The 18,754-nt window shown below is 44.8% G+C and overlaps 6 protein-coding genes across 10 annotated transcripts; 2 read left to right on the top strand and 4 right to left on the bottom strand.

The window, feature by feature from the left end:
- Positions 1–43: 43 nt before the first annotated feature.
- On the bottom strand, positions 44–3,646 carry LOC108605100 (ionotropic receptor 25a). Its single transcript, XM_033294478.1, is given in 5 exon segments — positions 44–690; positions 747–1,013; positions 1,078–1,263; positions 1,265–2,308; positions 2,390–3,646. Coding segments are annotated over 5 exon segments (2,481 nt in total). The 5' UTR covers positions 2,870–3,646; the 3' UTR covers positions 44–186.
- Positions 3,647–4,430: 784 nt separating this feature from the next.
- Positions 4,431–9,178, bottom strand: LOC108605099 (mediator of DNA damage checkpoint protein 1). Its single transcript, XM_017994662.1, has 5 exons — positions 9,133–9,178; positions 8,751–9,069; positions 5,489–8,700; positions 4,862–5,429; positions 4,431–4,550 (listed from the first exon to the last, which is right to left on the bottom strand). Exons 1-5 carry the CDS (start codon positions 9,176–9,178, stop codon positions 4,433–4,435), a joined length of 4,263 nt encoding a protein of 1,420 aa, XP_017850151.1. The 3' UTR covers positions 4,431–4,432.
- Positions 9,179–9,747: 569 nt separating this feature from the next.
- On the top strand, positions 9,748–18,695 carry LOC108606591 (annexin B11). 5 transcript variants are annotated; one of them, XM_017996834.2, is made up of 8 exons: positions 15,944–16,042; positions 16,192–16,284; positions 16,548–17,007; positions 17,210–17,591; positions 17,648–17,877; positions 17,939–18,148; positions 18,215–18,283; positions 18,566–18,694. In XM_017996834.2, exons 3-8 carry the CDS (start codon positions 16,627–16,629, stop codon positions 18,629–18,631), a joined length of 1,338 nt encoding a protein of 445 aa, XP_017852323.2. In that variant the 5' UTR covers positions 15,944–16,042; positions 16,192–16,284; positions 16,548–16,626; the 3' UTR covers positions 18,632–18,694. The 5 variants fall into 5 exon arrangements, 4 of the variants coding, with proteins under 4 accessions (XP_017852323.2, XP_017852326.1, XP_017852325.2 ...); XM_017996836.2 differs by having other exon boundaries at positions 15,986–16,025; XM_017996835.2 differs by lacking the exon at positions 15,944–16,042 and adding an exon at positions 16,046–16,114.
- LOC108606595 (TM2 domain-containing protein almondex) lies at positions 11,902–12,906 on the bottom strand. The gene has a single exon (XM_017996842.1). It carries the CDS (start codon positions 12,865–12,867, stop codon positions 12,055–12,057), a length of 813 nt encoding a protein of 270 aa, XP_017852331.1. The 5' UTR covers positions 12,868–12,906; the 3' UTR covers positions 11,902–12,054.
- LOC108606593 (decapping nuclease DXO homolog) lies at positions 13,018–14,196 on the top strand. The gene is made up of 2 exons (XM_017996839.1): positions 13,018–13,694; positions 13,750–14,196. Exons 1-2 carry the CDS (start codon positions 13,033–13,035, stop codon positions 14,177–14,179), a joined length of 1,092 nt encoding a protein of 363 aa, XP_017852328.1. The 5' UTR covers positions 13,018–13,032; the 3' UTR covers positions 14,180–14,196.
- Positions 14,175–15,259, bottom strand: LOC108606594 (rab-like protein 3). The gene is made up of 3 exons (XM_017996840.1): positions 15,115–15,259; positions 14,560–15,054; positions 14,175–14,488 (listed from the first exon to the last, which is right to left on the bottom strand). The coding sequence occupies exons 1-3, from the start codon at positions 15,155–15,157 to the stop codon at positions 14,214–14,216; spliced, it is 813 nt and encodes a 270-aa protein (XP_017852329.1). The 5' UTR covers positions 15,158–15,259; the 3' UTR covers positions 14,175–14,213.
- Positions 18,696–18,754: the final 59 nt, after the last annotated feature.

Below are 18,754 nucleotides of genomic sequence, written 5' to 3'. Positions count from 1 at the left end.
ATATTTCTTATATCCATCCATCTATACATACATATATCCACACTAATCTTCGATTTAAAAAAAATTATTTCCTTTTGTTTTCAGAACTGTGCTGCTGCTTAGTTTACGCAGCGGTCGGTGCTAAAAGCTCTACTAGGTGCACAATAGTGAAAGAGACAATAGCACAAGCTTCGTTGTGAATACGCTTCACTCCATGTAGCCGACATTTGGCTGATTCGCGTCGCGAGCCCGACGTGACAACAATCCCTGACGTGGTTTGAATGTACCATCGCCCAATACAATGCTCGCAGGGGGCGCTTGTTTGCCCCGCAATGTGGCTGCATCAAATGAAGGCGGTGGTGTTACCTTTTTGTCTTTGGCCTTTTCCTGAGCGGTACGCTTGGCGGTCTGGAGCCAGACCAGCTTGCTGAGCGTATCAGCGTCTGCAGGAAACGGCTGGACTTTTGTTATAAGGTTCAGAGCCTTTTGCTTCTTCTGATAGTACATGACCTCAAAAGCAAGCGTAACCATGGCCAATATGAGACCAAAAAGTGTGGCTATGAAAACGCCGCCCAAACTTTCCAGCGTTATGCCTTCCTGATCTTCGGAGAGAGGGCAACTATGTAGACGCGACTGATTCCAATACTTGCCTTTTAACTGCTCGAAGAAACGTTCTTTTTGCAACTCCAGTATGGAAAAGCTTATCTCGTCCTACAATCGAAACAAAGGATATTTAATATATGTGAAGGAAGCACTCTGTTACTTACGCCCAGATGACTCCCCTGTTGCACAGCAACCGCGTAGGGCTGCTCGGCAAACACTTCACCCACTTCGGTTAGATTACAATTGAGTGTGACTTCATATTTAATTTCCGCCGAGTCGTGTATGAAGGCATAATCCGCATTGCCATGCGCATCCACATTGGCAAATCCTTCGCGAGCATCATGAACTGGCTGGGAGTTGTTAATGGCCAGCAGTATATGTCCATATTGCTCCTTAATAGGATAATCCCAAATGCGAAAGCGACTAAAATCCTTTAAATAGGTAAGAGTTTATAATTTTGTTACAAATTAATGAAAACAATGATTATTCTCATACCTTGGACGCATTTAGAGCCAGTTCCTTCCACATGCGATAGAGCGTATCCTCGGCGAATTTCATATTCATAAAATACTGATGCGTATCAGAGCCTTTTATAACGGTATAATTGATGCGAGATTGGCGCGCCAGCTGATCCAACGACTGCACAGGTGTTTGCATGCGTTCCACAGTCAGGAAGGCAGCCGAAGTTGGCGGTAAATGTGGCCAGCATGAGCACCACAAAAAGCCAATAGGCAGCAACGAGTAGACGTCCAGAAACAGCTTTGGGTGCCTCACCGCCACCTTGCGGCGTAAACGAAGTCAAGGCAAACCAGAAGCTCTCGCGCAGAGTGAACTCACGACATTCATAGGGATAAGCATCACGATTGTTGCGTGAGCTATATGGTGAATATTTGTCCATGAACCAGATCATAAATGCCGTGCCAATCAAAGCGGCAACAATGCTGAGCCAAACCTCCACGCGCAACACGGTCATGAATTTAAAGAGCGAGGTGCGTCGCATGGGCTTACGCATGACAATCGAAATGCCCGTTTGTTCATAGTACGGCGGCAAGAAGTCCACAACCTCCTCACGTTCCGAATACATTTTGAGCGCAGCGATGGCAATGTCCGTTTCACCGCTCACCAGATCACCAATGACGCCATCCCATTCGCCCAGCTCGTTACGCTCGCCCATGTGTCCTTTCTGTGGCGCCACAATCTCGTAGTCAAAGTTCAGCTTCTCAGAGAGTCGCTTCATAAAGTCTATGCAGTAGCCCTCCCAAACGGGTTTGCCCTGACGATTTAGCACCAGTTCACCGGTATTAGGCTTGCGGCGAAAATAGCTCCAAGGCACGCTCTCCGCCGTCCCAATGCGAAAGAAGCGACGCGCAGGACTTATAGTCTCGTTTAGCAGTCGCAGCTCTCTGGCACCCCACATGGCCAAGTCTGTCTTCGCCTCGTGTTCGTTGGAATAGTATCCTGCCGAGATGTTGGCAACAAAGTTGAGGAAAGGTATCTCTATTGGTTCCTGGCCTTGCTCCAGCTGTTGCGTCTGCATTTGCTGCTCCACAAAGTTACTCCAGTGCACATTGTTTAGCCACTGGACATATAGTTCAGCTGAATCATCATCCTGCGTATTGCTTTCTGTGCCATTGCATTCCAAGAAAGTTCCTCCCGGAAACTCGGGACTTACTTGCGCTGCATCTATCAAGCTGCGTAGCACATCCAGCAACAAAGCGCGTTGTAACTGCCGGCGAAACATAATAGAACTCAATTGAATCTGTAGCTTTGGCCTTTAACATTGTAGGATTATGATGCTTTCACTTACAGTAAAGCCGCTGCCACAGTAAAGATCCCGCATCTGCATTGAGCGACAAATGGCGCGTGCGTTGAGCGTGAAGCGGGTTGCATACTGCGCCTGTCGCTTATACTTGAACACTCGCTCTCTAGTATCCAAGAAGACAAAATGCCACTCCCTCGGACGCTGGAATAGCCTGCCCCGTTGCAGCTGCAAAAGGATAAACAACTGTGAGTGTTGCGCTGAAGACAGAGAGCAATGCATACTCACTCGCTCAAATATGTTGTTCATGGCCGAGCCGCGTGCAAAGATGGCATAATAGGTAGGCGACGGACGCAGTGCGGCAAGACGCTCCACAAAGTCCACCTCCTTACTGCTGGCGTCCAGGAGCAGCGTGCGAAAGACATAACCCTGAAGCAGATGGTGTACTGCCTCTCTTAGATCACGAGGATTTTGAAAGATCATGGCCACATTGTTGGCACGCTTCTGACGCATAAAGACGCCAAACATTTCGAGATACGAACGCAGCAAGCGATCCACGCGTATATAGCCAATGCCCTGCGCCTGCGTTAGACGATAACCAGCTGGCCAGGTACTATAGCTAAAGTCCAGCACCAAGGCGCAGCCAATGCTGTTTAGGATTTCACAAACTGCAACAAAGAGCAAAGACACTCATCAGTTTATCTCACTTACAGTATTTGAGGCTATTACTTTTCGCTTACAGTTCTGCATATTTTGCGCTTCATCATTTGGATCTAGTACCAGCACTGAATCTGCTATGACTGTGTCCAAATGCATGGCGTCCAACTCCTTTTGCACTGCAGCCATATCCGTTTCAAACTCCGCGCGCTGCACTGGCTCAATCCAAAAGGCTAAAGCGGAGAGTAACAGTTTTAATTATTAATGCTCCGAATGCTTTAATACTCACTTATCCTAAGTTCTGCTCCTATCACCAATGCTAGTCTTAGACTTAAGACAAGCCAGAATGTCAAGCGTCCCATCATGTTGCTCAAATCCAACTGTTAAACTGGAAAATTGGCAATTGCTCAATTGCCGGTAGTTCGCCCAAGGCCGCTCTCACTTGCTCAGTCTTTCGCATGGTAATTGATCCTAATTGCTGTCCATTGATTGGGCGTGTCAATCACGGCTTTATGCATTTTTAAACAGTTTGCGGAAATCGGAATTACAATATTGGTTTAACCCTGCAATGCATAACTCATTGCTTTGGAACACTCAAGGAGTTAGCAAATTGCTAGTATTTTAACTTAGAAATAGCTTAAAATTTCAATATTGTACACAATTCTTGTCATCATTTCTTTTTAGAAATTTAACATTATAACTTCAACACGTTTACAGCATTTTTTTAATATTTTTTTTATTGCAAATATTCAATGTTTGCTATAATTAAGCAAATTCGTAGCCGCTTTACATTATATTTGGCGTTATCTAAAATATGTTTATGAAACTTTAAACTGAAAATAAAATAGAGTTTTCAATGCTCAATCGTACTCTAGGGTAATCAACTTTGTCCTTGTCAAGCAAATGTCAATTATATACCAATTACTCGATCTATAAATTATATATAAGTAAATTAGTGGAAAAATAAAATAAATTATTAACATTTGTCGCAACTAAACTAAAGTGACTTCAATTAGATAATTTTAATTATATAACTATGCATATAAAAAAAACTTATATACAGTAGTATGATAACTTAAGCCAAATGCAAAAAAAAAAATAGAGGTTATAAAATAAATAATTATTTTAAGCGAGAACTCATGTGATATAAATTGCCTTTATATACAAGATGAACATAAAAAGAAGATGCAAACTGTACTTAATCGACAACAAAGTTTACATTCAACAGTGTTTTGTTAAATTTCGATATATAAAATATATTAACTTAAATACACGAGCTATACATAATTGCCAATAAATTGTTCAAAATCAATAACGATAATACACTTTTGATTGCTTAACTTACTAAAGAGCTTAGGCATACGAGCTTAAGCAATGAACAATACATATAAATATATATATATATATATATTTATATATGAGAGAGTGTTTGAATTAATTGGCATTGACTGAGTTGCCATGCAAATGCGATAGTATCGATTCTATATCCTCTATTTGTACATCCGTATCCTGTGCTTCTAGTGGCTGCTCGTCGTTCTTGGCTGGAGTTTGGCTAAAAGTGAGGATGAGGGCGAAGAGAGTTAGTTGTGTATCATACTTAAGGTCAATAAGTTTCCAAATTTTAAAAACTACATTTGAATTATAAACTTAACATCGCCTAAGACATATATAAAACTAATGTAGAGGAAAAGTTTAGGCAGATAAATATGTTTTAAATGAAAAATTAATTCCTTTTATACAACTATAACTACATCCGATTATATTTAGCTTTAACATAGATTTAAGATCACTAAAGACTTCGCTATTGCTGTCTCTTTCATTTTCAAGCATGTGCTCTCTATCTCTCTCTATCCGAGTACTTACCCTTCAGGCAATTGCTGCTGCTGTTTCTCGCTTTTGTTCAGCGGCGTAGAAGCTGCCATGGGCTTTTGCTTCTGCACTGGCTCCTTAGCTTCTTTGGCCTGCTCCTTGCCGTCCTTGGAGCTGCTTGAATAACGCACAATGCGTTTCTTGGGTATGTTGCGTATATTGCTCAAGCTCTCCTCGAGCGCTGGCAGCGACTGATGCAGCACTTGCGTTGGCGTTATGCGCATCATGTGCACCTCATTGTCCATAATTACGCGCATTTGGAAACGTTCAAAGTAGGCGGCGGATTGGGCTGCCACAGGTTGCGCGGGCTTTTTACCATCATCGGCACATGCAAAGCTAAAGGTTTTGCCCACATGACAGCTGGTAAGGCACATGTCAAGCTCAAAGCTGGGATTAGGCGAGGCCATGGGCTTGGGTGTAGGTAGAAGCGAGGGGGCAGCAACGGGAGCTGGAACTGCTGCTGGCTCTGCTACGGCTGGTAGTCGCGCCTCGGCGCGTTTCTTGGCAGGCTTCTTGGCTGGCTTATCGCTGGGACCATTGCTCTGTGCACTGACGTTGGGCGCTAGAGAGTGGATTAGATATTTGTTACTAATGGCTGACACTTGAAGCTTTTCTACTTACGTTTGCTATCGATAATACGACTGGAACGTCGCATGCCGCCGCGCGCTTGTGCCGGCTGCGTTGTATTCTTGGGACGACCACGACGAGCGCCAGGCGCCGGTTGCGCTTTTATTTGCACTGCAGCGCGAGCAGGCTTGGGGGGAATTGGTGCTGTAGTGGAAGTAGCAGTTGCTGCTACTACTACTACTGGTGATTGCTTCTTGGCGCTAAGATTCAGCGCCGCAAGCAGAGCTGGCTGCACCAATGACGTCTCTATGGCTGTGGCTGGTACTGGGGCTGGAGCTGTAGCTTTGGCTGTAGCTGTAGCTGTAGCTGGGGCTTGAATCTTTGCGGTGACAACAGTAGCGCGTAGCTTCTTTATCTGCTTTGTAGGTTTACGTGCGCGTGGCTTTGGTACGGGCTCCTGCTTCACTTTGGCCTTGACGCGTTCACGCACCTCCGCCAGCTGCTGCCGGCGCTGGTCCACGCTGGGCTGCGGCACTGCAACAGGAGCTGGCGTCGGCGGTGGCTGCGGCTGTGGTGCTGTGGCGGACTCTTTGCTGGGTGTTAACCAATTGCGCAACGGATAACGCACCTCGCCATCTTGGCTGACCAACTGCGTCGGTTCGCTGTCTATGGCCAAAGGCTGCGCATCCCGTGCTGCTGCTTTCAACCATTCCTCATCTTCCGTGCTGCTTATGTCCGACAAGTGTTGCTGGAGCATTTCCAGCGGTACAGGCTTTGCGACCGGTTCTGCTACCGATGCAGCGCTGCTGCTGCTGCTGGAGGAGCTACTGCTGCTGCTGCTGGAGGAGCTAGTGGTGGTAGTGCTGTTGCTGCTGCTTGAGCTGGAGCTGGTGGTGCTGCTGCTATCCACCACTGCATCCGGCAAGCCCGCCACTAGCTTGTAGTGCGGCTGTTCTGCTGCTGGAAGTTGCGCCTGCGCTTGCTCTTGGGCTGCCTCTGTACTGTCCACGGCCTCGCAGCCAAAGCTACGCACACGACGCAGCACCAGCGGTTCCACGGCCAGACGCTCTGCCGGCAGAGCCAGCTCGCTAAGCTTCAATGGCGTGGGCTCTGCCTCATCGGGGCGATAATAGGAGCTGCCGCTACTGTAATCTGTCTTGGCAGCAGAGTTGCATAGACGCACGTTTACGCCGGGCGTTATAGCTGTCAGCATGGGTGTGTCCAGTATGCTTTTGGTGTCGCTGCCAAAGAGATAATTGGCCAAAGGCAGCAGCTTGGTGGCTGGTGTGTCCATGGTGGGCAGCAGCGCTGCTACTGCCGCCGGCGTAGGCGGTATATCGGCCAGCGGCTCCTTGAAGGGCGTCTCCAGTAGCATTGCCATGTTGGGCGCCTTGGGAGGCTCCTCTTTGGGCGGTTCAATCTTTGACTTATGCGGCGTTGGTAGCTTAATGCTAATCTTGTCCAGCTCTGGCATGTACTTGAGCTGAGCCTTGGTTTTCTTTTGCCTGGCTAAAGTCTTGGCACGCGGCTTGCGACGACGTACACGGCCCTTGGACTCCAACGGCTGACTTTGGGCATTAAGAGCGCGCAAACGCTGCTCCAGATCTTGAGTATTGCAATGCAGCTGACGCTGCCAAGCAGCCATTAGATCTTCCTCCTGCACCTCTAACGCGACAGCGTGCTCCTGCTTATTTTCCTTGCTGTCATCCAGCTGCTCCTTGCTGGCAGACGCTGGCTGGTCCGTTTCTAATATGCGCTTCGCAGTTTGGCGGCGTCGCTGCTGCTTGCGCTTAGGTGTCGCAGCCATCTGTTGTTCCGACACCACTTGCTCCGTCGGCTTGCTTATGACTGTCTGATTGCTGCACTCCTCCATAACAAATAGCGGCGGCACAGAGCCATTGCTATCGTTAGCCTCCAAGCTGGTTAAGACTTGGGCTGGCGGCGGCGGTGGCTGCTGCTGCTGCTTCTTCTTGCTAGATCTGGCCGCAATTACGGGCACACGCTTGCTGCTCAGGGGCGTTGCCTTTGGTGAAAAGTTAAGCGTGCGCACATGGGAATGACGTTTTCTAGGCGTGGACAGACTACGAAATGCTTTGACGTTGACAATGCCCGCGGTAGAGGGCGTAACACGCTCGAGTACTACACGTGAGGAGTCCAAGGAGACTGGCACGGGCAGAGGTACTGTTGCCACCTTGCCAGCAGAACGTTCCTTTTCGGCTATAAGCTCCACCGGCGGCTCCTTTTGTGCACTGTTAATGATAATCGAATTCGCTGGCAGCTGATTCACAGTTAACGTTATGGGCTCCGGCAAGGGTATCTCTATGTGTGAAGCATTGGGATCCGACAAGGTCTCTGCGCGCAGCTGTTGCGCCAACCATTCATTGTTCAGCAAAAATGGCAGCTGGGAGAGCATTGCTTCATTGGACACATACATAGGCATGGGCAGCGACAATTGTCCGTTGGCGGTGTCCAGGCAAATCTGCTGGGCGCACTCATTTTCCGTGAAGCTTATCAACTGGTCACTAAAGCTTATACTGGGATTCTTTTGTGCGCTCTCGTTGGTATTTAAGACTATAAGCTTGGAAATACTAAAATTGGGATCTAGCAGTGGTCCCGGTGTGTTCGCACTTGCTAAACTGGGTTTTATCAGTGGCGTCTGTGGCGGCAGTTTAGCTGGTTGCTGCTGTTCAGCCGACTGCGGCTGTGCAACTGGTTGCTGCAGTTCAGTTGGTTGCTGCTGCTCTTCTATCTGGTCCTCCGCTGTCTCTATTTGCACTACTTCTTTTAAGATGCATTCAAAACTGGGTTCTTTTTCTGTTGCCTCCAGAATATTCTTTACCAGACTATCCAGTACTGCCTCAGAGTTAACAGACTCTGCATTGGGCGCGTGGACCGTCATAGATTGCAATGCAACATTTATATTATTTAGCAGCTTTTCTTGGAATTCTTCATTATTAATGATAATCTGTGTCAGCTCTGGCATAGGCTGTGGCAGCAATAATGCTTGCTCCGCCGTTAGCTCCTCTTCTAGCTGCTCCAGCTCATTTTGCTTCGGTCCACTGCGCGGCGTAGAATTATCTTGAGGTGCCTCTGCTGCAAACAGCAGCTCATCCTCATCCGTATGCCCACTATCAGTGCTGCTGTCCAGCAATGGCTGCTTCTTGTTGGGAACACGTTTTAAGCTGCAATGCAAATATGGCACCAAACGTGGACGTTTGCCTGCTGGTGAGGCAGAGCTCATACGCTGCTCCTGATGCTGCTCTGAGCTGCAAGTGCTGAACATTAGTTAGGTTAATAGTGTGATTTGTACACTTACCCCGCTCTGCGTCGCTTGCGCTGCTTAGCGCCGTCCTCGGTTTCTTCACAAGTTTTTTCCAGCTTTAGCAGCTCACTTACTCGCTCTGCCAGCTTTAGCTGCTGCAAACGCTGACGCGTTATTGTCGGCAGTCGCTGCAGCGCCGCATCCACCACGCCGGTAATTTTCACATGTTCACGTATAATCTCTTCCAGGCCGCCATTCAGGAAATTATGTGGCTGTAATCCTTGTTTAAGTGCCACAAACTCCTGTTGCAAATATGGTGAGCTGCGACACAGCGATAGCGCTGCGCGCGTCAGTTCATTGTTCACCAGGTAGCCTTTAAATATAATAATTGTTGCATCTTTGTATTCTCTTTATTTTTCCATTCATTCTGTCTTACCCAGCACCAAGCGCGCTATATCTGAGTGCAGCACTATTGATTCCATTATTCAATTATTAATTTTCAACAAATTAACTGCACATATTTGCTGTTACACCGCTTGTTGTTTCGTTTTGCTTCTTTTTTGCACTATTGTTGGTGCTTGTTGTTACTTTTCGATGCCGATACTCTCTGGCACAACTTAGTGTTTTCTTCTATGGCAACACTTTTGCTTTATTTTATGCTGCTTGTATTTATACTTTTTTTTATTTATGCTGTTGTTTATGTATTTTTTGCAATTAGCATTGCGCACTGTACAACAATGGCATCTGTTTACCGCCAAAATGCAATACAATTAATCGCTTATCGATAAGTTATATGATAAGTTCATATATATTAAGCTTGTTAGCAGTGCTTAAAATTGTGCAATCAAATTAAATACTTATTGCACCGAAATAAAAATATTCAAAGTTATTATATCGCTCAATTATTTTAAAATATAGGATTTTTTGATGCTCGATGCATTTAATTGATGGTATTGGCTGTGTATCAATCTGGCAGCTCTATCCACCTACAACGATAAAAATATTTATCGCACGGCATACAAATTAAACAAAAAAGTGCAAAGTATTATTAGGTATTTATTAAAACATTGAACACAAAAAATGGCTGCGAAAGTCAAAGATAGCGGAAAAACTGCTGCTCAAGATTCGGACACCAGCAAAACAGCGACAGAACAGTCAGAAGCAACTATCACAGTCGGCGGCAAGGAAAATGTAAGTGAACTCGAGCCCAGAAGGTATGAAGGAGGTGACAACGGCAATATCAGCAGCCCTGGCCGAAGGCGTAAGCGCCATCTATATAATGCTATACGCGCTCAAATGGAATTTTATTTTGGTGATGCTAACTTAAGCAAGGATCGCTTCCTGCGACGTCATGTGGAGCAGGATCCATGTAAGTAATGTGTCAAAGATTATTTACTTGACCATAACCAAATAAATATTATTTAGTTGTGCCGCTGGATATATTTTTGAATTTCAACAAGATCAAGACGTTGACGGAGGATGTGCAGCAAATTGCCATGTCACTGAGCAATTCACATCTACTGGAGCTGGACGAGACTAAACTCAAAGTGAGAAGGCGTACTGCCCTTCCGACGCAACGAGATGTTAACGATAAGACGCTTTATGTAGAGGCGTTGCCTGCAACGGCAACACATGATTGGCTTAAGGAAGTGTTTAGTCGTTATGGCGCGGTGGCCTATGTATCCTTGCCGCATTATGCGGGTAGTAGAAAGATCAAGGAGTTTGCCTTTGTAGAGTTTGAGAAGGCGGCAAGTGTCGAGAAGGCAGTCAAAGCGTTTGCACAAGTGCATGGCGTGCTTTCAGTAGACCAGACAGAACCTAGTGAGTTAGCCAGCGTACGCAATTATCATGAGTTGAAACCGAAGCAGCCGCTTAAGCGTGAAGCAGACACCAAATCTATGGGGTTAGAGGCACCGCCGTCCGCCAAGCGGCTTAAGTTGGAGCAGAGCAGCGAAGCAGATACGGCAGAGAGCTCAACGGATAACGAGCATAAGGATAGCAAAGATATCAAAGATAGCAAGCCGCGACGTAAGCGCAAGCACAAGAAACTGCAACTGCAAGATAGACAACAACCCAACATAGATCCCAGCGCTTTGGAATTAAAGGTGCTGCCCAAGTGCAGCTGGTGCAGTCTACGGAACAAATATCTAAATCTTCAACGTCGCCTGGTTAGCGAGGCGAAGAGTAAACTTTGGCGCAGTGGCCAGGCCACACAGCAACCGGCGCAGCTGAAGGGCACACCCAACAATCATCAACAGAAGCAGCAACAACAGCAACAGGAACCGCTTGCTAGCACTGCGCAGGAGCAACTGGAGAATGCTGATGTAGTTGAGGAAACACCTGTGCCACCCAAGCGTCGCAAGCGCAACAAGCAGGCGGGTGTGCACAAAATGAACATGAATTTCTATGGGGCTGGCGGTAGCGAAACAGAGGACAGCAAGCTGGGTGTCAAGGCCGAGGAGCGTCAGCCTCTGTTTAAGTATGAGCCTGGCCTGATTGTGGAGTGTGTCTTGCCAGAGCCGTGCGCCAATGTCAAGGAATTTAAAGCGGACTTGCGACAATATACAAACATACAATATGTCGACATTAAGGAAGGTGAACAGTTGGCCCATCTGCGTCTAACTACGCCTACCGCAGCAGAGGAGTTAGTGCGTCAGCTAAACTGCGCCGAACGACAGTTGCAGGTGTTGCATGGACAAGCAGAAACGCTTTATTGGCGTAAAATCGAACAAGATCGCGAGGCAAAGCTGAGCAAGAAGGTACGCGTCCAGCAAAAACGTGGACGCGAAAAAGTTGCCAAGCTGTTGGCCAAGCACATCAAGTTTGATGACGCCGAGGATGAGGCGTTGCCAATGCCAGCCCATGCCTCTGACGTCGGAGGTGTCAGCAGTAGCAGTCATATTGGATTGGCAGCTGATTGCTAAGTAAATAGAACTAGCAAAACAGAAGATTTTAAATTTAGAAACATAGTGGAATTGAAGTGCGTTACATTAAAATTGGATTGTAAAATAAGTTTAACTTATTGATCATTTTTTTTTAGTGGTTAAGACTAGCTGAACATAATGATTGATAAGTCGCCGAGTTGAATGCCGTGTATTATTAATGAACACATGAAAGACTAAACTATCAAACACAATAGCGGAGTCTGGAACCAACGAGTAAGCTTATTCACCACATTTATCTTAACTTTTTTAATTTGAACGTATTTGACCTTTTATTTACAATTTACACACACACACATACTATTATACATACTATTAGTTACTATTGATTTAAGCTTAGCCTAACCCTTTTTGGTTTGCAGTCTTTATTTATACACTAAGATTTAACGGAAACTAGAATGTGCTTGAAAACTGCTTTAAATGTAGAGTGAACCATCAGCTGGACCCAAATAATGCATTGAAATGAGAAGCACATCGATAATGGTCCAAACGCCCAATCCACCAAAACTAAATAGTTTGCCGATCCCCTCCTGCCAGTGTCCTAGATAAAAACGATCAGCGCCAAAGCCGCCCAGCGTTAGGCTGATAAGTAAAGCGGTGCTCCAACGATAGCCCTGCGTCCAATTGCATCTCAGATTTCGTGTAAAGGAACGATTGCCCAGACAGAGCACATCCTGATGCACAGTGCAGTTCGTTCGATAATATTTGTCGGCAGCTGAATTGCAGTTAGCATGCTGCTCGCAGTGCTGTTGCCAGAGTTCCGTTTGGTAACAATAACGGCAGTTCATCTGTCGTGAGAACGAACGATTGCCTAGACACTGCACATTACTTAGCGCCTCACAGCTGATGTTCAGATCACGTCCGTATAAGCAATTGAAGTTGTAGCTGCAACGAATGCAGGGATACGACAAACGTTCACAGGGCGTATCCTTGTCCATGGGGCAGAGCATGTTGTTGTTAGTGCTGTTGTTGTCGTTAATGGGCAATGGCTTAGCAGCCATGTTGGCCAGCGCTGGCACAAACACTTCATTCTCATTGTTATTATTATTATTATTGTTGTTGCTGCTGGCATTGCTGTTGTCCTTGCGTTGCTCCGATTTCGCATCTGTTAAATCCATTTGATTGCCACCACTTGCCGTTTCGCTGTTCTTTATGCCATTTAACACAAAAATTAAAATAAGCGCTATGGCTGAGCGCATATTTACCACAATGCATTGACGTTGTCTCATTTTGCCAAATTTTTTATTTAACAAATTGTAACTTGTGGAGTTTGCTGACTACTAGTTCGGTTCAAATGAACTGTGCTATCGATAGTCGACTGTCGACTTAGCTGTTTTCCTGATTGCAAGCTGGCAGCACTGCAGACGATTTGTAAACAAAACAAAACAAAACTCATGTCTTCGACGGGAACGTTGCATTTAAACATCCGTACGCATAAATTAGGAACGCCGTACTCCGTCGCCTTTCCCAACTTTAGTCGACCGGAGCCAGTTGGTTGCTACAGCATCAACGAATCGCGTGAATTGGAAGACAATGCTAACAATGCCGGCTATTTGCGCATACCACCACAAACAGATTTTCCTTTGGACCTGAATGCCGGCATAGAGCAAGTGCAACGCAAGCCACCAGAGCCAGACTATCATGATATTGCACAGTTATGTCGGTATATTAGTCTGCACCCAAAGCTGCTGCAGTTGCAAGCCGACGTAATTACTTTTCGTGGAATCTTACGACAAATTATGGGCACGCCGTATGAGCGACAAAAGGACTACTGCTTGGTTGCGACACTCTTTCACGGCAGCATCTACTTGGCCAAGCTGGAAACCCCGGAGCAGCGTGAGGAACGCCAACAAATGCCTAGTCAGCAGCAAGATATGTGCTCCTGGGGCTTTAAGTTCGAGCAATACTGCACCACACATGATCCGCAAGAGAAGCCTATAACGGATGTGCCAGTAAATGAGTCTAAGGAGTTCGCATGCATCTATAGCAGTAAGCTAAATGGGCTCAAATTGCTTTACGGTGCAGAGATGGATTGCATTAAAAGCACGCAGCGGCTGTATGTACACGCTTGCCTACACTAGCTAATTATTAATGCCTCAAATCTCTTCCAGTGATTTGCGGCAAGAATCGCAACTACGCGCGGCGCAGTTTGTGGAGCTAAAGACAAGCGCCTTAGATATGAATTTCCGACAGCAGCGCAGCTTTGATAACTACAAATCCAGCAATTGGTGGTGCCAATCATATCTAGTAGGCATTGGTAGTATCTTGGCCGGCCTGCGGGATCCGCAGGGAATGCTGCATGAGATAAAGGAATACGACGTGCGCACGCTGCATCGCAATAAGCCTTGGAGTGCTGCAGCCATGGCCAACTTTCTCTACGACTTTCTGCATGAGCTCAAAACGTTAATGGCACATTTGAACACACCGGAAGCCACAGTGCGTCTGGATTTCAAAGCTGCACAAAGTCAGGTTTACTATACGGTACTTAAGGATGAGCAAGTGCTGCCGACATGGTATCGCCAGCAGCTGAGCAACAATTAGACAACAATTGACTTATGAAAGAGCTTGTTAACTTTTATTTAAGATCACTTGTTTCCAGCAACGGCACAGCAGCAGTGCTGGGCTTGGGCACATAGTTGAGGTAATCATTGGTGTTGCTGGACTGTGGCACGGGTCGACGTCTATCAATGTTGCCGCCACTACTGCCACCGCCACCACCATTATTATACTCGCGCTTCTCAATGACGCAGTCGAAGAAGCGTGAAAGTTTTACAGCATCCGTTGTCCCTGCGCCCAGACTTCGTGTATCACGACAGTTTAGCCAGATCTCCTCAGCGCCGCACTTGTCAGCTGTGATGGTGGTGATAGAAAGAGAAAAGAACCTTGAGCAAGTAAATTCTTCCCCGATTAAGCCTCCTTACCTATTCCGCCTGCCTTCTTTACCGCCGTCTTGGGCTGGCGCTTCTCATCTATCAGATCCAGCTTGGTGCCCATCACCAGTATGGGTATCTGCGTTGCACCCAGAAACTCTTCCAGATCAAAACGCAGATGCGGCTCCTCACTATAGTTGGGCAAAGGTGAAGGCGGCAGTGAGCTGCCGCGGCACTTGTATGTATCCTTGCCGTCCTTGTTGACTATTTCATAAAGCCAATCGAGTAGCTGCTCCTGTGATTTTCCATTGGTCAGATCGTGCACCAGTATGATGCCGTGTATACAGTTATAAAAGACACTTCTGGTATTTTTGTGACTCAGCGAGCCGCCAATGTCAAACAGCTCCACAAAATAGGGACACTGTCGTGCGGTGCCTTCCTTGAATTCATGTATCTTCACCTGTATGTTGCAGCCCACTGTCCAACCTGGGCGTATAAGTGATTCATTGTGCGCTATTAAGTGTGTTAAACAAGTTTTTCCCACGCCTAAGTAGATCAGGTATATAAATATATTATGTTACAAGCATCTTTATTGTTTGTTGTCACCTGAATCGCCTACAATTACAATGCGGACGCGATTGTTGTTCATGTCGGTGCATACAATTTAAAATAAAGCAATTTATTAAATATGCATTGTTTTGTTTACGTTGCGGATACTGCTGGATGATAGTGTGCTTATGTATTTTGAAAAAAAAATCTATGACTTCGATAGAAATGTCAGCAGTGCTCAAATAGTTGCAGTCTTAACAGAAAATATTATTTTTCTGTTAATGATGCTCGAAATCTGTTATTAGTGATGTAAATTTTAGTAGAAACATCGATGTCTATGAGCATCGAAATTTAAAAATTAAACATCGATGTTGGGTTGATGCATCGGACCAAAACTTCGATGCATCGATGTATGTCACATGTTTTAAAACCCTACCGTTTTTTTTTTAAATTTTTGTTTGTTAGTTTAATAAAATTAGTTTTTTTTTATTTGGTTTTGCAAAAGTTTACTTTTTATTTTAAAATAAAATTAGTATTATTTTCAAACCATATTTGTGTATCAACATAACTAACATAGCATAACATAAATATCAACCACTGAAAATGGCTGCACATCTTTTGCTATCACATATATGATAGCTTCATTAATTTTTATTGGTTCTTTGGCCGTCTGGTCCGAAATCCGTTAGATTTTGAAAGCTTTGAAATGTTGAAGGTTGTCGTGACACCATGCTGCTACACGATAATAGTGAAATTCAACAGTCGATTTTTTGCAAAACATCGATGCATCGCTTAACATCGATATCAATAAAAACATCGGAAAACATCGGGAAAAAATCGCAAAACACACATCGATGTTCGATGCATCGATGGTTGTTCACATCACTATCTGTTATTAAATGGTTCCTGTAAAGTAAAGTGTGACGTGACCGTCTGCCTTAAATTGTTTTGATTTATATAATATCGAAGTAACATAATCACAAATGTATAGCATTTAAATATATAATGATTAACCCCTTAAGAAATTTGGCAAAGCTTTTGTAAAAAGCTGCGCAATGTTAGTTTGGCAAACATAAAGAATTTATAAATATTTGCAATTCATTAACCCATTTAACATTTTGCGTGTTTTTGCAGCCTTGAATCTCATTCGAAAAGAATCTCCAGCGCTACCACTCTCACTTTCTCTCAGTAAGCTCAAAGCACTTGAAGTTAAATATGTATCCATTTGTAAGTATCTAAAGCTTATGCATAAATTATATATATATAACCTTTGTTGAACTCTGAACTCGCATACATACATACTTAGTAACTGCCTGATATTTATATATATATACATACACTCATACAAATACATACAATATACAAATGTATGTATATATATTATTAATAATGTGGTAAAAGTTTTAATTTTGGCTGCGTGACTTGCTTATGAATTGAAATTGCATTGTGTGTGTGTCTTGGACTGTTTTATTTGTCTTTTGTTTTTCTAGGGTTCCGGCGCGCCATATCCACCACAGTCATACCAGCAGTCCCAATCGCAGGGGCCACCAGCTGGCAATCAAATGCCCCATGTCCCTTTTGGCGTGGGATGGAGCACACAACAAGCGCAACCGATGCACCAAATGCATGCGCATGGCGCTCCCTATCCACCGGCTCCACAGCAAGCCGCTCCCTATCCACAGGCAGCCGGTGGCTATCCACAGGCAGCCGGTCCCTATCCACCGGCTCAACAGCAAGCCGCTGCACCATATCCCATGCACGCGCCTTATCCAAGCGCCATCAGCTGCTTATAACGCTGGCAATGCCCATCCCCAACATTCTTACCCAAACGCTGCTCCAATTCCTGCTCAACATTATGCGCCACAGCAGCATGCAACTAATCATTCATACCATAGCATGCCCCAGAGCTCGAGTAATGCTCACAATCAAGTCTTCCTAGCCAATAAACAGGTTTGTTATACATTTACATATAGAGCCAATTATATACTATGTATGTATGTATGTATGTATGTATGCATCTGCAGTAGACGCTCGCTAAGAAGACTCTGCCAAACGAGCCTCTCCTGTTCCACCTAAAGTCAATTTCAGTTTTGATCCAATATTTCAATTGCCTAAGCTCGTGTTATTAAACAAGGCTTTCATTTGTTTTCAGGGCACACCCACCTTATTTGCTGCCCAGGGCTTTGATCCTGTGAAAGATGCGCACGATTTGCGCAAGGCTATGAAAGGCTTTGGCACCGATGAGGATAAACTTATCGAGATTATTTGCCGGCGTACTAATGAGCAACGTCAGGAGATTCAGCGTCAGTATAAGACGCATTTCGGCAAGGATCTCATTGAGGACATAAAGTCCGAGACAAGCGGTAATTTCGAAAAGCTACTTGTCGGTCTGCTCCGTCCCATTGTGGATTATTACTGTGCGGAATTGAATGATGCCATGGCTGGCATTGGCACAGATGAGGAGGTGCTCATCGAAATCCTTTGCACATTATCCAACGTGGAAATACACACCATTAAGCATCAATATTTGCGCTGTAAGTTGACTGAATTACAAACTAAACATTCCAATTCCAATGTATCCAATTTTTAGTGTACGGCGCACACTTGGAATCGGAGCTCAAGTCGGAGACTTCAGGCAACTTCAAACGTTTGCTTACCTCGCTTTGCACAGCGGCGCGGGATGAGAGTGGACGTGTGGATGTGAATGCGGCCAAGGATGATGCACGCGAGCTATTAAAAGCAGGCGAATTGCGCGTTGGCACCGATGAGAGCATGTTCAACATGATTCTCTGCCAGCGCAACTATCAGCAGCTCAAGCTAGTAAGCCAATCTAAAATGCAATTTAGGCAAAAATATTTATAAATTGAAATGAACATTGCAGATATTCCAAGAGTACGAGAGCATGACAGGACATTCACTAGAGAAGGCCATTAAAAAGGAATTCTCTGGCGATATTATGGAGGGTCTCATTGCCATCTATAGATGTGTTACTAACAAGGCGGAGTACTTTGCCTCACGTCTGCACAAGGCTATGGCAGGCATTGGCACCAATGACAAGCAGCTCATACGTGTTATTATAACTCGTTGCGAGGTGCGTTTTGTGACTTCAATGGAAGAATAGACATGTTGTTAATATGTTGTTATATTTTTATTTTAGATTGATATGTCCGATATAAAGGTGGCTTTCGAGCGTCTGTATGGCAAATCGTTAAAGAGCTGGATTAAGGTAAGTCGCCTGGTACATACATACATATATCATATCATATCATATCATACATATCATTCATCCATCATATATATATATGTATATATTTCATAGATTTTGCCATAAAAAAGTTTCATTTACTTTGAAATACTTTTTATTCACCGCATTAGCTAAGTTTCACACTTCATATATCAACTCACTCATTAGCCAAGTTTTGCACCTTAAACAACACTTACATTTTGTAAGCTTCCGCAGCAAATGCTAAAATTTCCCCTTGGAATATTCTTTCCCTTTTCCTTATAGGGCGACACCTCGGGTCATTATAAGCATGCACTCTATGCGATTGTGGGAGAACAGCGCTCGTCTTAATTACAAGATATATATATTTATAACTTTATAAAACTTGCAACAAATTTTGAGCATATATGAGTGTTTGTATTTCTTATGTATTTTAAATGTGGTTTTTTATAATTACCTATTTTTTTTTTTTAA

The sequence above is a fragment of the Drosophila busckii genome, chromosome X (genome assembly GCF_011750605.1).
Source record: "Drosophila busckii strain San Diego stock center, stock number 13000-0081.31 chromosome X, ASM1175060v1, whole genome shotgun sequence".
Lineage (NCBI taxonomy): Eukaryota > Metazoa > Arthropoda > Insecta > Diptera > Drosophilidae > Drosophila > Drosophila busckii.
Note: the sequence above shows the minus strand (reverse complement) of the source record. Positions and strands in the feature narration are given on the sequence as shown.

What these genes read in the sequence shown, in the direction of transcription:
- LOC108605099 (XM_017994662.1), bottom strand. Translation starts at nt 9,178, where the DNA reads ATGGAATCAATAGTGCTGCACTCAGATATAGCGCGCTTGGTGCTGG. An exon ending in TATAGCGCGCTTGGTGCTGG is followed by an intron (nt 9,070 to 9,132) that starts GTAAGACAGAAT and finishes TTATATTTAAAG; the next exon opens with GCTACCTGGTGAACAATGAA. An exon ending in CGCAAGCGACGCAGAGCGGG is followed by an intron (nt 8,701 to 8,750) that starts GTAAGTGTACAA and finishes CAGCACTTGCAG; the next exon opens with CTCAGAGCAGCATCAGGAGC.
- LOC108606595 (XM_017996842.1), bottom strand. Translation starts at nt 12,867, where the DNA reads ATGAGACAACGTCAATGCATTGTGGTAAATATGCGCTCAGCCATAGCG.
- LOC108606593 (XM_017996839.1), top strand. Translation starts at nt 13,033, where the DNA reads ATGTCTTCGACGGGAACGTTGCATTTAAACATCCGTACGCATAAATTA. An exon ending in ATTAAAAGCACGCAGCGGCT is followed by an intron (nt 13,695 to 13,749) that starts GTATGTACACGC and finishes AATCTCTTCCAG; the next exon opens with TGATTTGCGGCAAGAATCGC.
- LOC108606594 (XM_017996840.1), bottom strand. Translation starts at nt 15,157, where the DNA reads ATGAACAACAATCGCGTCCGCATTGTAATTGTAGGCGATTCAG. An exon ending in TGTAATTGTAGGCGATTCAG is followed by an intron (nt 15,055 to 15,114) that starts GTGACAACAAAC and finishes TGATCTACTTAG; the next exon opens with GCGTGGGAAAAACTTGTTTA. An exon ending in AAAGAAGGCAGGCGGAATAG is followed by an intron (nt 14,489 to 14,559) that starts GTAAGGAGGCTT and finishes CCACCATCACAG; the next exon opens with CTGACAAGTGCGGCGCTGAG.
- LOC108606591 (XM_017996834.2), top strand. Translation starts at nt 16,627, where the DNA reads ATGTCCCTTTTGGCGTGGGATGGAGCACACAACAAGCGCAACCGATGC. An exon ending in TAAGCATCAATATTTGCGCT is followed by an intron (nt 17,592 to 17,647) that starts GTAAGTTGACTG and finishes TCCAATTTTTAG; the next exon opens with TGTACGGCGCACACTTGGAA. An exon ending in TTATTATAACTCGTTGCGAG is followed by an intron (nt 18,149 to 18,214) that starts GTGCGTTTTGTG and finishes TTTTTATTTTAG; the next exon opens with ATTGATATGTCCGATATAAA.